This window comes from Oryzias melastigma, linkage group LG18, assembly GCF_002922805.2.
Source record: "Oryzias melastigma strain HK-1 linkage group LG18, ASM292280v2, whole genome shotgun sequence".
Taxonomy (NCBI): Eukaryota; Metazoa; Chordata; class Actinopteri; order Beloniformes; family Adrianichthyidae; genus Oryzias; species Oryzias melastigma.
Genome location: NC_050529.1, coordinates 2,972,493 through 2,986,577, shown reverse-complemented (window position 1 = coordinate 2,986,577; position 14,085 = coordinate 2,972,493). Strand labels below are relative to the sequence as shown.

General features: G+C 42.0%; 1 protein-coding gene across 1 annotated transcript in view; it reads left to right on the top strand.

The window, feature by feature from the left end:
* The window catches only part of LOC112144022 (equilibrative nucleoside transporter 1), a 14,962-nt gene extending 2,158 nt beyond the window's left edge, over positions 1-12,804 (top strand). The window contains exons 3-13 of the mRNA XM_024268325.2: positions 2,232-2,313; positions 2,434-2,606; positions 4,091-4,230; positions 4,310-4,444; positions 4,785-4,882; positions 9,216-9,297; positions 9,475-9,545; positions 10,172-10,280; positions 10,355-10,440; positions 11,364-11,563; positions 11,995-12,804. Of these exons, the coding sequence (XP_024124093.1) occupies positions 2,232-2,313; positions 2,434-2,606; positions 4,091-4,230; positions 4,310-4,444; positions 4,785-4,882; positions 9,216-9,297; positions 9,475-9,545; positions 10,172-10,280; positions 10,355-10,440; positions 11,364-11,563; positions 11,995-12,106 (1,288 nt within the window). The 3' untranslated portion in view covers positions 12,107-12,804. The remainder of the gene's footprint in view (positions 1-2,231; positions 2,314-2,433; positions 2,607-4,090; positions 4,231-4,309; positions 4,445-4,784; positions 4,883-9,215; positions 9,298-9,474; positions 9,546-10,171; positions 10,281-10,354; positions 10,441-11,363; positions 11,564-11,994) is intronic.
* Positions 12,805-14,085: the final 1,281 nt, after the last annotated feature.

Sequence of the window (14,085 nt, the reverse complement as noted above, 5' to 3'; positions counted from 1 at the left end):
TAAACTGTAGCTGCCTGGCATATGTTAATAAAGTATTTATTTAATTTTAATTCTCAAGACTTAAAAAATATTCGCCGAATTTTTTTAAATGTAAAAATAAATTTCCGTAGCCAGGAGTCGAACTCGCTACTTATGCAGTGTGAAGCAGCGTTGCTGTCAATTGAGCTAATGTCTGACGCTAGTCTCGAACGGTGGATAAATCCACATCCTTCTCCGGTGTTTGACATTCCTTAATTCCTATTGTTAAGGGTTTAAAATAAGGAAAAGAAAACTGTATTTTTTAATAGCGAGTCCCTGGAAAAACTCACTATTTATAATATCGCTGAAATAAAAATGAATTGGGAAACTGCAGTCAGTCGACTCGTGTCCTCCAAATCCTCTACCGACGTAAATAACATTTCCTCTGGATTAATCAGCCTCCTCTCTACATGATGCTCTATGAATGAACATGTCATTTTGTTTCTGCGTGGTGAAAACGTGACGTCTCTAATGTAAATGTTCTCTAAATGTTAATGAGGAACTCATATTTGAACATCCTTCACTTTAAAAAGGAGAACTCTAAGTTTCCTGAAGAAAACCTGCTACCGACCAGGTTTCGTTCACAGACTCAGTTACCATAGTGATTGATTCTGAGTTCATCTTAACCCGCTTCTTGGAACGGGCTTGGTTTAACCCACTTTCACAGGTTTGAGTTATCTCTCTTTCTGGAACTGAAACTCGGAGTTTTACTGAATTTGGAGTTCACGAACTCAGAGTTCCAACAAAACCTGGTTCTTGAAACGGACCCTGGTAGATGGGTGGGGGAGGGGCTTATGACTCCAGACCTCACAACACATAAACTTCTGCTTTCTAATAAAGTTTAATACACATAATTTTTACTTAAATTAATGCTTATACCTATATTAGTAAATATACTTCAATTGGTTTACTGGAATTTTTTGAAAAAAAGAAAAGTAATATAAGCATGTCCGCATGAAATGGAACTAGTTTCTATCTTGATCCGAGTGTTTGTCAGATTGAAAAGTCTATTTAGGTTTTCAGGTTGTGGAAAATGGACTAAAGATCAAAGCATCAGATTCCAGTTTAGACACAAAAGAAAAGACCTAAAAAATTAACGCTTGCCAGGTGCAGAATTCGACTAAATTTACTGTCTGAGGAGTAAAATTATGAGGATCGTCTGCCCCACGGCTAAGATGATGCTAGTCTTAGTAATGATCTGATTGGTGGATGTCCTCCAAGCTCTTTTAGTGTTCTCATATATACAGTCAGTGTTTCAGTTTAATGAATATAGTTTTATTTTTTTCTCTTTAACTGGCAGTTTAGCACACAGACGGAAGAAAGTGTTCTTTAGTTTCCACTGATGTATATTAATGAAGCCAATGAATATTAATGTGAAAATTCATTCTTAAATCACGTCAGGGTTGAGTTCAGCTCAAGAAAAAAATCAAAGAAAACAAACTGATGTGTGGTCAGAAATCTGACAGAAAGACACTAGAACTCTAAAAGTTCTCTTTGAATGGAATGAACAATGTCATTCCAAAGTTAAAGTTGGTTTTCCTTGGATGCCGAGTCTTAATGTGGGACAAAGAACTCCTCAGACTGTCTGTGGAGCAGCGTTGGGACAGTAGCTCCTCCCCCTGGAGGGGGTGTGAGGGCTTGGTCACGATGAACCTGGTCCTCTTCTCCTCCCCAACCCCAAAGCTTTGGTTGTGGATGAATTTCAGGAAACGTTCTTCTTACTGGCACCACAGATTCGGGAACTTGCCACCAGAACCGGATCAAACATTCAGCAGTTTGGAGAAGTTAAAATAAACAAAACCTACTGAGAAAACTGCCTGGACTGGCTCTTACTGTGAAGGTGGTCCACTCCAGCTTGTTATTCAAACCCCACCTCCCCCCAGGTACTTGTGGGACTGTACCATCTCTGCACCCTCCGCTCCTGGGGTCAGTTAGACCTCTACTAAAACTTCTCTGGAATGGTTTAGGTCAAAAACTGATGACACATTTTCAGAAAAAATGTCTCAAATTGTGAATAAAAAGAGAAACCTAAGAAACTCGCAAAAACACACAGACAGACCGTCTACGCTCTCGGACGCGCAGACAGTCCGTCTACACTCTCGGACGCGCAGACAGTCCGTCTACGCTCTCGGATGCGCAGACAGACCGTCTACGCTCTCGGACGCGCAGACACACACCAGCCCTCACCCAGACTGACATTATGGTGTTTGCAGGTACTTCGGAGTGTGGCTGATCTTCTTCATGCTTGGTCTGGGGACGCTTCTGCCATGGAACTTCTTCATGACCGCTACAACGGTGTGGACTCGCTTCCGGTTTTCTGTCATCCAGCTACAACCTGACAGACTGAAATTGTGCTCTGAACTTTTAGAATGTAAACACAAACATGACGGAGTTGCCCTGTGTTGGTTGTTGCAGTATTTTACCAGCCGACTGAAGGACTCGTCTTCATCAGATCTTCTGGTCAACCAAACAGAGGCAGCAGGTCAACGGCGCACAGTTTTAGAGGCTATATTTAACAACGTGATGACCATGTGTGCCATGCTGCCCCTTCTGCTGTGCACGTGTCTCAACTCTTTCCTGCATTCACTGTAAGCACATCAGTCACTCTGGACAGGTCCTAACATACAGTAACGGATCATGGGTTTCCAGAGCCTTTTCCCGTTGCTGTTAGAGTACACTGGACAGGTTGCTAGTCTGTCTCAGAATCTGCCCGACTGACACTTTAGAGCACAGGTGCTCATCACATCGATCAGGACTGGCTGGTCAATCGCCAGCCGGCAGAAATAAATGAAACTTATGTTTAAACTGCTGTTAGCAAATAATCCTCATTGTGGAGTACATCTTCTGGTTGACATGCAGGTCAGCCAATCAAACATCCTCTGATACGTCACTACACATGCGTGTTCACTCAACATATTCTTCTGCCATCGGCGGCTCTGTGGGCTGGCTGCATACCGGATCCCTGACGGAGGTCCACTCTGGCCTGCAGGAGCATTTCTCCTTAATCAGAAGTGAGACCGAGTCAGCCGGAGTCTGCAGTTCTCATCCGAGAGACCTGAGTCCACTCAGGCAACAATGTTGTCATGAAGCACGTTCTTCTCAATCGCTGCCCCAGACCAGGGACCTGTGCGGCGTGCACTCTGTCGCCGCTGTCACTCGCCTGACCTACCACCCATTAAAAGTCTGAGTCCGACAGTGGGTTGTTCCTGTCGCCCTCAGGGGCACTCTGGCTCCGGTGCGTGTGGTAACCGTTTAGGAAGAAACTGTTCCAAAAGCTGGTGGTTTTAGTCCGGAGACTCCTGCAATGTCTCCTAGAGGGCAAAGGAGTGAATAACCTGTGTGCTGGGTGGCTGGAGTCCTTGATGATTTCTCCTGCTCTTTTCAGAAGTCACTTTCTGTTGATGTCCTTTATGGCAGGAAGTGGTGCTCCGGTGACATGCTGGGTAAATTGTACCACCTTCTGCAGTGCCTTCCGGTCTGCAACAGAGCAGCTGCCGTACCAAACTGCAATACAGTTGCTCAGGATGCTCTTGATGGTGCAGCGGTAAAAGTTTGCCAGGATGTGGACATTCTTCCTCAGAGGGGCATTGGTGAGTTTTCTTTATCACCTTGCAGCATGCTGTTGTCCAGGAGACGTCCTCAGAGATGTGGACTTACAGGAACTGTCCACATGCTCCACCGCCTTCCCTTTGATGTGACTGGGGGGGTGTGGGTCAGCGTTCTTCCTGAAGTCTACGATGAGCTCCTTGGTTTCAGCAGTATTTAGTAGCAGGTTGTTGGTGTCGCACCACCCTGCCAGACGACCCTCCTCCTACCTGTCCTTGATGAGGCCGATCACTGGTGTCATCTGCAAACTTAATGATGGGATTGGAGCTGCTGACAAGTTTGCAGGCGTGGGTGAGGAGGAAGTAGAGGCTCATCACGCAGCCTTGGGGGTACGCCGGTATTTATGATGATGCTGGATGAGCAGCGGTTATCCAGTCGCACATGCTGGGGGCGACTGGTCAGGAAGTCAGTAACCAGTTGCTCTAGGTTGTCTATATTATTCTTCTCACCCCTCATCTTTACCCAGAATCCCGCAGCGCCTGAGAGTGATGGGAAGTCTACTCGTCATCATGTTGGTCTTCATCATCACAGCCATTCTGGTTAAAGTCCCCCTGGATCCACTGCCCTTCTTCTGTCTAACTATGGTGAAGATCGTCATCATTAACTGTGAGAAGGCTTTCTAATGACTAGCTTATCTGCAGACTGGAGGGTGGTCTGTTGATAATAAATGTAATCTTGTTTACAGCTTTCGGGGCGGTTCTTCAGGGCAGTCTGTTTGGGATGGCCGGTTTGCTCCCGGCTTCTTACACGACCCCTATCATGAGTGGTCAGGGGCTGGCTGGAACGTTTGCTGCCTTTGCCATGATCTGCGCGATTGCAAGTATGGTTCATGTCAGACTGAATCTGCCATTTAGCAATATTCTTATTTGATCACTTTTTTTTTTCTTCATTTTAAAATGAAAGTTCATTTTCATCTTCATTGAAAGTTAAGCACATTTAAAATATGTTTTCTTTATTCCCGGTTTATTTCTTCTAGCTGTTCATTTTCTGAATTTATTTCATGTACATAACTATATTGACACTTCTCCTGTTTCCATTTGGTTGATAGTCATTAATTTCTTCATACCAACTCTGTTTTTGTTTTACATTTCTTTGAGTTTTGAAGCTTCTGTTTGCCATTTTGCTGGATGCATGTTCCATCCACCCTCTGCCTCTTTCAGGTGGTTCCAACATACAAGATGCTGCCTTTGGTTATTTCATCACGGCCTGTGGAGTCATTTTCATGTCCGTCCTGTCCTACATCCTCCTGCCTAAATTGGTAACACATCCCAATTTGTGATCCCGATGTATTAGTATGTTGGGGGCAGGGCTGACTCAAGCCAGGAAAAGTAATGGTTAAGTTCCTTTGCCAATGATACCAATATAGTCATAGGCAAGTTTATTTGTGTAGCACATTTCATGTACCGAGACAATTCAAACTGTTTTACATAAAACATTAAAAGAAACAAAAGAAATAGTAAAAATGTGATCATTAAAATAAAATTAAAAGAAAGTAAAAAGATTTTAATTTAAAATCTTTGTTAAAGACTTGGTTTTTGTAGTGTTGATTTAAGGGGTTCATGGAGGTGCAGTGGTTAGGGCTCTTGCTTCTTAGCAAGAAGGCCCAGTTCAAGTTCAGGGATCTGAACCAGAACCACCAATGAGGTTCTGTCTTTGTGGAGTGTGCACATTCTCCTCGTGCATGCGTGGGTTTTCTCCAGAGACTCCAGCGTCCTCCCACCATCCAAAAACGAGCTTCATAGGTTCATTGGTGACCCTAAATTTCCCTTCGGTGTGAATGTGTTTGGGTGTGTGATTGAGGCCCTGCGACAGACTGGCGACCTGTCCAGGTGCATCAGGCCTTCTCCCATCAGTAGCCGGGTTAGGCTCCAGCACCCCCGCGACCTCGAAACGGACAAAGTAGTTTAGAAAATGGATGGAAGTGTTTATATGATTTGGACCCTGCATCATCCTTATGGTGTGAAGGCAGTCCTCAATCTCCCTTTCATAGACCGCCTTCATACCGGTTCCAAGAGGATTTGACAATGAAATGATCAACGTTTCAGCCCAGAGTTGCACAGACAGCCAAAAACTTCATCAACTATCTGGACAAACGTAGGGACAGTAGAACAAAATGAGATGAGCTGCTAACATATAAGGCAGAAGGTGCACTAAGATTTATTGATCAGATTATTATACAAATCTGGCAACAAGGCCAGTGGATCATTAACATTTCATTTACAAAAAGCCCAGGCAAGCTGCGTTGTCCCAAAGATTAAACACTCCAGTCCAAGAACCAAGTCTAAGAGCCTAAAGAAGAAAGAACCCAAAGTTTTTTCAACAGAGTGTCTGAGAAAATTAACAAGAGGAAGCCTCTAGAACTCTTTCAAGGAGAAGAAATTAGAGCAACAATTGGAAAATTAAAACACAGCTAGTTGCCTGGAACAGATGGGTTTACAAGAGAATTTTATAAAAATGTTAATGAGCTCACTCCTGTATCATGCAAACTAGACAATTATGTTTTAAATTCAGGAAATCCCCCAGAGACTTGGTCTGAACCGATCATCGCAGTTCTGCATAAAGAGTGGAAAGATCCACAGAAGTTCTCGTTCTATTGGCCTCCTGTGTGGATTATAAAATGCTGATGTGTATTCTAGCAACCTGAACACAGAAATAAACAAGAAATCTCAAATTCAGAACCAACTGGATTTATTTTAGATCGTCATGGAACAAACAATGCAAGACGAGCTTTGAATTTACAATCCTTAATGGCAAGAGATCCTCAACCTGCTTCTCGGCTTACACTCAGAACGCTTTCGATCAGGTTAACTGAAATTTTTGGAACACACACTAATAGAAATAGGCTTCGATGAAACCTTTGTGGATTGGTTTAATTCAATTCAATTTTATTTATATATCCCAAAATCACAAAGGAATTTGCCTCATTGGGCTACAAAATATGAACAATAGTTAAAAACTAAGACTAAATAAACTGGTTATCCCTGCCCTTAGACCCTCCCTCCCGGTAAGGAGAAACTCCTAAAAAAAACCTGAGTCAGGAAAAAAGAAGAAACCTTAGGGATTCCCACATGAAGGAGAGATCCTATCCCAGGACGGACAGGCGATACCAGAACAGTTAAAGAAAAATTAGCTTCTACAACTACGTATCTAGAAGAGTTCATTCAGATAAAGCTGAGGGACGAATAATTGCTGTATAAAAAAACTTAAGTCTAAAGGAAGAGTAAACGGACGTTCTGATTTTTTTTACGTAGAGAGAGTAGTACATTGGGGCGACTCAGTCTCCCATTTTGTTTGTTCTCGGTATTGAGGCCTTAGCCAAGGCCACACATAAAGACGACCAAATCCAAGTAATCAGGAATGCAGGAGGCACAATCCATAAAAAACCTCTATTTGCAGACGATATCTTGCTTTTTTTGAAATGCCCTCCAACTTCAGCTCCAAGACTCATGCAATTTTTAAGAGTGGCAATAAAATTATCTAAATAAATCAGGGCAATAATGTCTTCTAGAGTGTGGCCAACTCAGCATAGTGAGATTGTGAATTTTAATTGGTCAAAACAATGATTTAGATACTTGGAAATTATTCTTACATCTCGATATACACTGCCTTATGAAGCCAACTATAACAAACTAATAAAAAGTGAAATGTTGCCTCTGTCTTTATTGGGCCGAGTGGAAGAATAAATGTGCTTCCTCGTCTTCTGTTTCTATTCCAATCTCTGCCTATGAAAGTTGCTGCTGCAACTTTTACTATGCTAAACAAACTTCTGTCTCGATTTATATGGCAGCAAAAAAAGACCTAGACTAAAACTGAAATCATTGTTTTTGCCAGAAAATAAAGAAGGATTGGCGTCTCCAAATTTGAAATGTTACCACTGAGCAACTCAGTTGGCAGCAGTGATGGCTTGTTATAGGCATTACATCCCAAACCACAGAGAAAGAGCTAGAATCGCGACATTTTATTACAATTACAGATAAAACTTTCCAGAACGAAGACATGTTTCCAATTTATATAAGAGACTTACAGAGGCTGCCAGTCAGAATACTTATAATATATAAGAAAAATGGGAATCTAATTCCATTATAGAAGATAAAAAAGGGATAAACTATGCGAGGCCAGCCATAACGGCATAGTCAACTGTGGAAAGAATTTAAAAGTAAAAATTAGATTTTTTTTTCATGCTCCATTGGTAATTTCTGGTTTTGTTAAAGACCCTGCCGTAGACTTGTGCTGGAGATAATATGAATGAAATAGAGGATCACACTTTTTTTGGTGACTGGAAAAATGTTAAATATGAAATTAAGAAAATTGTAAAACAAGAGATTCCTTCCATTGTTCTGTTTTATCTACTTGATGCCATACCTTCTGATTTAGCATATATCTAGTATTTATTATATTGGTTGTTGTGAAAACCAAACCTGCCCATTTGAAAAAGGCTACATTAAAATCTGTAAATGAATGGACACAGAGAGTCAAACGGGTTCAAGATGGAAAAAAGTGCCGGCAACTTTAATAATAATAATAATGGATTAGATTTATCTGCGCTTTTCAGGACACTCAAAGCGCTTACATTGTATATCCATTATTCATTCACACCTCATTCATACTTGGTGATGGTAAGCTACTACTGTAGCCACAGCTGCCCTGGGGCAGGCTGACAGAGGCGTGGCTGCCAGTACGCGCCTACGGCCCCTCTGACCATCACCGGAACATTCATACACATTCACACACCAGTGGAGCCACACTGGAGGCAAGTAGGGTTAAGTGCCTTGCCCAAGGACACAACGACACTTGGCTGGCAGGAGCCGGAATCGAACCGCCTATCCTTCGATCATTGGCCGACCCGCTCTACCGCCTGAGCCACTGTCGCCCAACTTTACAGCTAAAACTTAATGCTTTCAATCAAGTATGACAGATGGTTTAACCTGAGTTAGAGTTATGACTCACTTTGTGTTTTTTCAATTGAATTTTATTCATCTAAGACTTGGTGGCAGGATCTTAAACATTGACTAAATAAAGTTAAACATGGAGCCCCAATAAAGGAATGTAGAACAGAGCAGATGATCTGATGATGAAGAACTGAAAACCACGCTCTTAAATACACTGAGGTTGATGAACTAAATGAAGACAGCTGTGGATGATTAACTTTAACATGGAGACTGACAGGAAAACAGAACATGACAAAACCTGAGCACACAATCCTGACTCTAATTATTGTGGATGCACTGTTTGACTGATCTTCTCATTGTGAATGTTATGTTTGAGTTGTGGGGGAAAATGTAAATGAAAAAAAGCAAAACTTAATAAAGTGGAGTTAGAAAAAAATCAGGAAACGCCTTAAATGTATGTCAAAGACCATAATAAAGCCAGCTTGTTTTCAGAAACACTGCTTTTATTTTTTTGGCAGCAGTCATACTGTTGTAGGTTATTTTACTCGTGTTTACATTGGTGGTAAACCTGTTCAAGTTCTGTCAGCAAAGCCCAAACACGTTCTTCATTACAGTTCAGCTGGTAAACAGTGATTTTAAAATTTTAACACAGCTCAACGTTTTGTGGGTCATTGTGACTCCTCATCTTCTCTGTGTTTTCAGGAATTCTTCCAGTTTTATCAGGAGAGAAAACATCAACTCACATCAGACGACAGACAGAACTCCCTTCAGCTGATTAACAAAGGTACCTATGTTTTAGACATGAAACGCATACTTTCTTTGGTTTCTATTTATAGTTTTTAAATGAAACTATTAGAATAGTTTTTTTTACAATTCAGCCCAAAGTGCTTATAAGTACAGGGTAGATCAGGTGTGTAGAGGGTGGGGCTTGACTGTAAACTAATAGATTCTGGATGTCCAGACATGAAGGAGCCAGTACCTGATGTGGTGGAACCAAACAACATTTCCTGCATGGTGAGGATCTTTAAGAAGGTAAGAGTTGCCATGTTGTTCTTAGTTTCTGCCAGTGTCAGTTATTTTCAAACCCTCGGATCTCTCCCGGTTTACACCATTCCAAACTGGATTTACACCAAAGACTATTCACAAATCCAATGGTCAATTTTGTTGAAGGTTATTTTTATAATTAGGATAATCTGACATTCTTGGAAATATCTGAACTAAATTAGTTTTTATGCATCATAATTAGTTTAATTTAGTTTAAAATGATCACTTCTTGTCTGTAACTGTAATACAAGCTCAGTTGTGAACTGGCAGTTAATGAATGTTCCTTGAGGGTCAGATTTATGTTCAGTTAGTTTGTCTTTGGGGGAACAGAAACAAAAGACACAAATCAGGCCCAACTCATTCTACTAGACAATTAGTTACCGTGTTGATAAAAATTGGATCCAAATGCAGTTTGCATATTTCTAAAGACTCCCTGTTTTTGTAAATATGCCCCGCAGTTTTACTTCTATATTCATGATTTGTTTGTTATTGTTGAGCTGTTTGTAGAAAGAGCACACAGCTTAAGAGAGCACTTATATCTGTTTTCTATGGACCTACATCAATGACAGAAAATGTGAGTTCTATTCTGTTGTTTCTGTGATTTTTCACTGTAGATCTGGGTCTTGGCGTTGTCGGTGTGCTTTCTGTTCACGGTCACTATTGGGATATTTCCTGCCGTCACTGCCGACACTCGGTCTACCCTCGCAGCAGGAGGCTCCTGGGGTAAATCAGTAGTCACATGACACTCCAGCTTCTTTTAAAAGAAATAACTGTGATCTTTATCTTTAAATACACAGAGAAGTATTTCATCCCAGTTTGCTGCTTCTTGCTCTTCAACTTGTGTGATTGGAGTGGGCGGAGCTTGACTGCTGTCTGTATGTGGGTGAGTTTTTTTGACTCTTCCAAAGTTTCTCTGTGACTAAGTTCTTTTTGATTTCCCGTAATGGGAGGCTATGAGAGAGCCTTGGGCTGCTGTGGTCTAGTGGACAATCATGGACCTTCAGATGGACTATAACCGGTTCAGTCCAGACGGCAGGACAGCAGGATTAAACGTGGGTGGGACCGACAGTTCTGTTTGACCCACCTTCTTTGTCCCAACTTATTGACTGAAGTAAAACCGTAGACATATATCAATCACTGGATAGAGCTAAGTGTTGACATCACCCATAGAAAATGTCTGACCTCTGGCCCTCATGAAATCAGGCCAAAGTCGTTACTATAGCTTCCTGCCGCCATTTTGAAACCCGTCGTCAGTGATTGGTCTGCTTCGGTCTGAGTCACGTTTTTAGAGGAACTGCGGTCACCAATCAGGAGTGAGCTTTTAGAAGTCGCCTCCCCACCCCCACTGAGGTTGACCTCAGGAGAAGCTGTAAATCAAACGGATGAGGCGGGGCCAGCGGACGGCACATGCTTTTACTGAGGCATCTGATTGTTCAGTTTGACTTGAATAACTGGTGATAAAGAAAAAAATATCTTTAAAAAATAGAATTAGAAAGATGTTAAGAAAAATATATCGGAGCAAGAATGAATAATCTGACCAGTAAAATGACTGAGGAATAACTTTGTTTATCTATGGAAGTCTATGAGACTTTGGCTTCTTGGAACCAGTGGGTACTTCCTGCTTGGAATGGGGGTGGGTGGTGGGGGTGAGGGTTTGATATGTCCAGTGATTGTACTGTCAATGGGTGAAACTATGCTTACACTGAGTAGTTTCCAGTATAAGAATGAACTAAGGAAACTTTAAAAATATTTTTTTTTGTATGAAAACAGTTGTTTCACACAGTAACACATTCTTTGTGTTTACAGCCCAGAAAAGACAGTCTGGTTCTTCCTGTGTGTGTCCTGTGTCGAACGCTCTTCATTCCCCTCTTCATGTTGTGTAACGTTGAGCCTCGTTTTCACCTGCCAGTCTTCTTCCACCACGATGGCTTCTTCATCGTCTTCATGATCCTCTTTGCCTTTAGTAACGGATACCTGGCGAGCCTCTGCATGTGCTACGGCCCAAAGTAAGAAACTGACTGACGGGAAGCTTCTCTTCCTCACAGTCGCCTTAAACAATCGGTTGGGGTTTAACTTCCAGTGAAATGTTGTGTACCTGTATAGTCCTGTCTGAACAAAAATGCTTGCAGTGACTACGTCATGTACCTGTTCTTACCTGTTCACTGACAAATTCAAAGCCAGACTAATAGTGTAAAACTGAATGAGGGTTTGGGGTTCAAAACATGTCAAAGTTGACAAATTAAAGAAGAGTGACCTTTCCCTAAAGAGGAACAAAGGTCAAATCAGCAGCGATGCAGATAGTGAAGCAACAATCTGGTCTTTGCCAGCAGACCCCTAAATCCTCAATTGATACTGAATGAGATTATATGATGTCTGTAAATATTTATTATAAATAATCTAAGGATTTGATCAACTAACCGCATGCTTTCTTCAACAGGAAGGTTCTTCCTCATGAAGCTGAAACAGCTGGAGCCATCATGGCTTTCTTCCTGTCTCTGGGTTTGGCCTTAGGAGCCGTGTCATCCTTTCTCACCAGAGCGCTGGTCTAACTGACCTGGAAGTCCAGCTCGCACATGTGTGACGCTAAAACGACCTGCAGAGAAAACACCTCCTGTGATTCTGTTAGAACGTAACAACTGCGTTATTGATGTGATCTGATACTGCTAGTCTGAACTAACATGTTTAGGTCCAGGAAGGTGGTTCAGGTCTGACTCAGAGACTATGAATGTAAGGTCAGGATTCGTTGAGAGAGTTGACTGTCTCACCCCTTAACCCAAGATCTCGTTGGCTCTTGACTTTGTTCTGGTGGTAGTGCAATGAACTGATTCAGTAAATGTATGAATGTCATTGAAATTACGTGGTTCCGCTTTTAAAAATCTGACCTGGAGTGGACTGCTGACCTCTATCGGAAGGACGACGATCTGGATTATCAACCTGAGAATTATCTGAACTAAGATTATTTAATTGTTTGTACTTTCCTAAGTATATGAAGGCATTTTGAAGTGACTGATGAATTGATTATAAAAAAAATAGCATTTAAGAGTTTTGAAGGAAAATAATTAGAGGTGTTGAATTTTAATCACTAACTGGATGAAAGCACTCATGTATCTGGAATAATCAAATTATAATGTTATTTTCTGGGTTTGTTCAGAAATGTTTATGAGTTAAATGTCATTGAAGTTTTTGTTTGAGGCACTTCGTTTGGGAATAAAAATAAAATTTTAAGTAAAGTAATTTTTTCCCACCACAGAACATTGAATTCTTGGGAGAATTTGAAATGAATGAATGAAATGGTTTATTTCAAGCAATCAGGTCACAATACATATATAACATCATTTAGTGAATCACAAGTAAATCGCTTGGAAGGAAGCGAATTTATATAATCCCACCCCGACTCGACCATTTTCTTTACATGAATTATCAATATCCGGTTCAGGACTTAATATCAAATATTGATAAAATCAGGCTATTAAGGATCATTCATATCATTAATGTGATCGATTTTTCTTCGGTAGCATGTTCAACTCTCCTCGTTGCGGTAGTTGTTGCTGTAGCTCAGGATTAAAGTCGCTTGTGGGCAACTTTAAAAGACTTTCAAAAGCCGAAGAGTTGAGGAGAGCTGGAGACACGCGTCTGCTCGTGACCCGGAACCAGAAAAACAAAAAAAAAACAAAAACGTATCAAAACTTATTGGGGGTCCGGGTAATGTTTGAGCTGTGTAAGATGTGTGGGACATTTGTTTTTAAACTGAAATGCTAACTTCTTTTCAAGAATTCAGAGGAAGTCTACTGCATGGGCTTAACAGCCCAGGATCATCAGTGAGGGGTGTGTTAACTGTCTTATTGTGGCAGTTCTAACAGGAACCTGCTCTTATTCTGAAAGAGGTGGTTTGCTGCCTTATTGCTCGAGAACGGCCGGGAGCTTCAGCGTCTGACCGCTACAAGCAAAGCTATGGACCTGCAGCTCAACCCACCTGTCAGCACTGCCTCCTCTGTGTCCTCTCCAGTCCCCCAGCTGTCTTAGGCAGCCGCCAGCACCACCGCCGGTGCGTCCGATCCGATGCCTGCTCACACACCGGGACCGTGGCTGGCACTTCCAGACCAGTTCAATGGAGATCGAGAGCAATGCCCGGAGTTCCTCATGCATTGCAACCTGTTTCTCCGGCAACAACCGAGCCTATACCCAACGGATGACGTCAAGGTGCCACTGGTGTGCTCTCGTCTGTCCGGGGAAGCACGTGAATGGATAGCCGCACTCTGGACAGGAGGATCAGTACCCTTCCTCTCATAAACTGCCTTCATACAGCAGTTATGTGAGTTGTTAAGCACCCTGCGGATGGAAAAGACCCTGGAGAACAGGTATGATACCGCCCTGAAGTCATTCAGGGTGGATATGGTCATGTTGAAGATGTCCGCATACACCCCGGCTAGCTGTCCTCCATAGGTTTTCAGTACTCTCAGAAGCACTTCATCCGGTCCCGCTTTTTTGTGGGAGTTTACCTTCTTCAGGTCCTTGCACTCTTTTTACA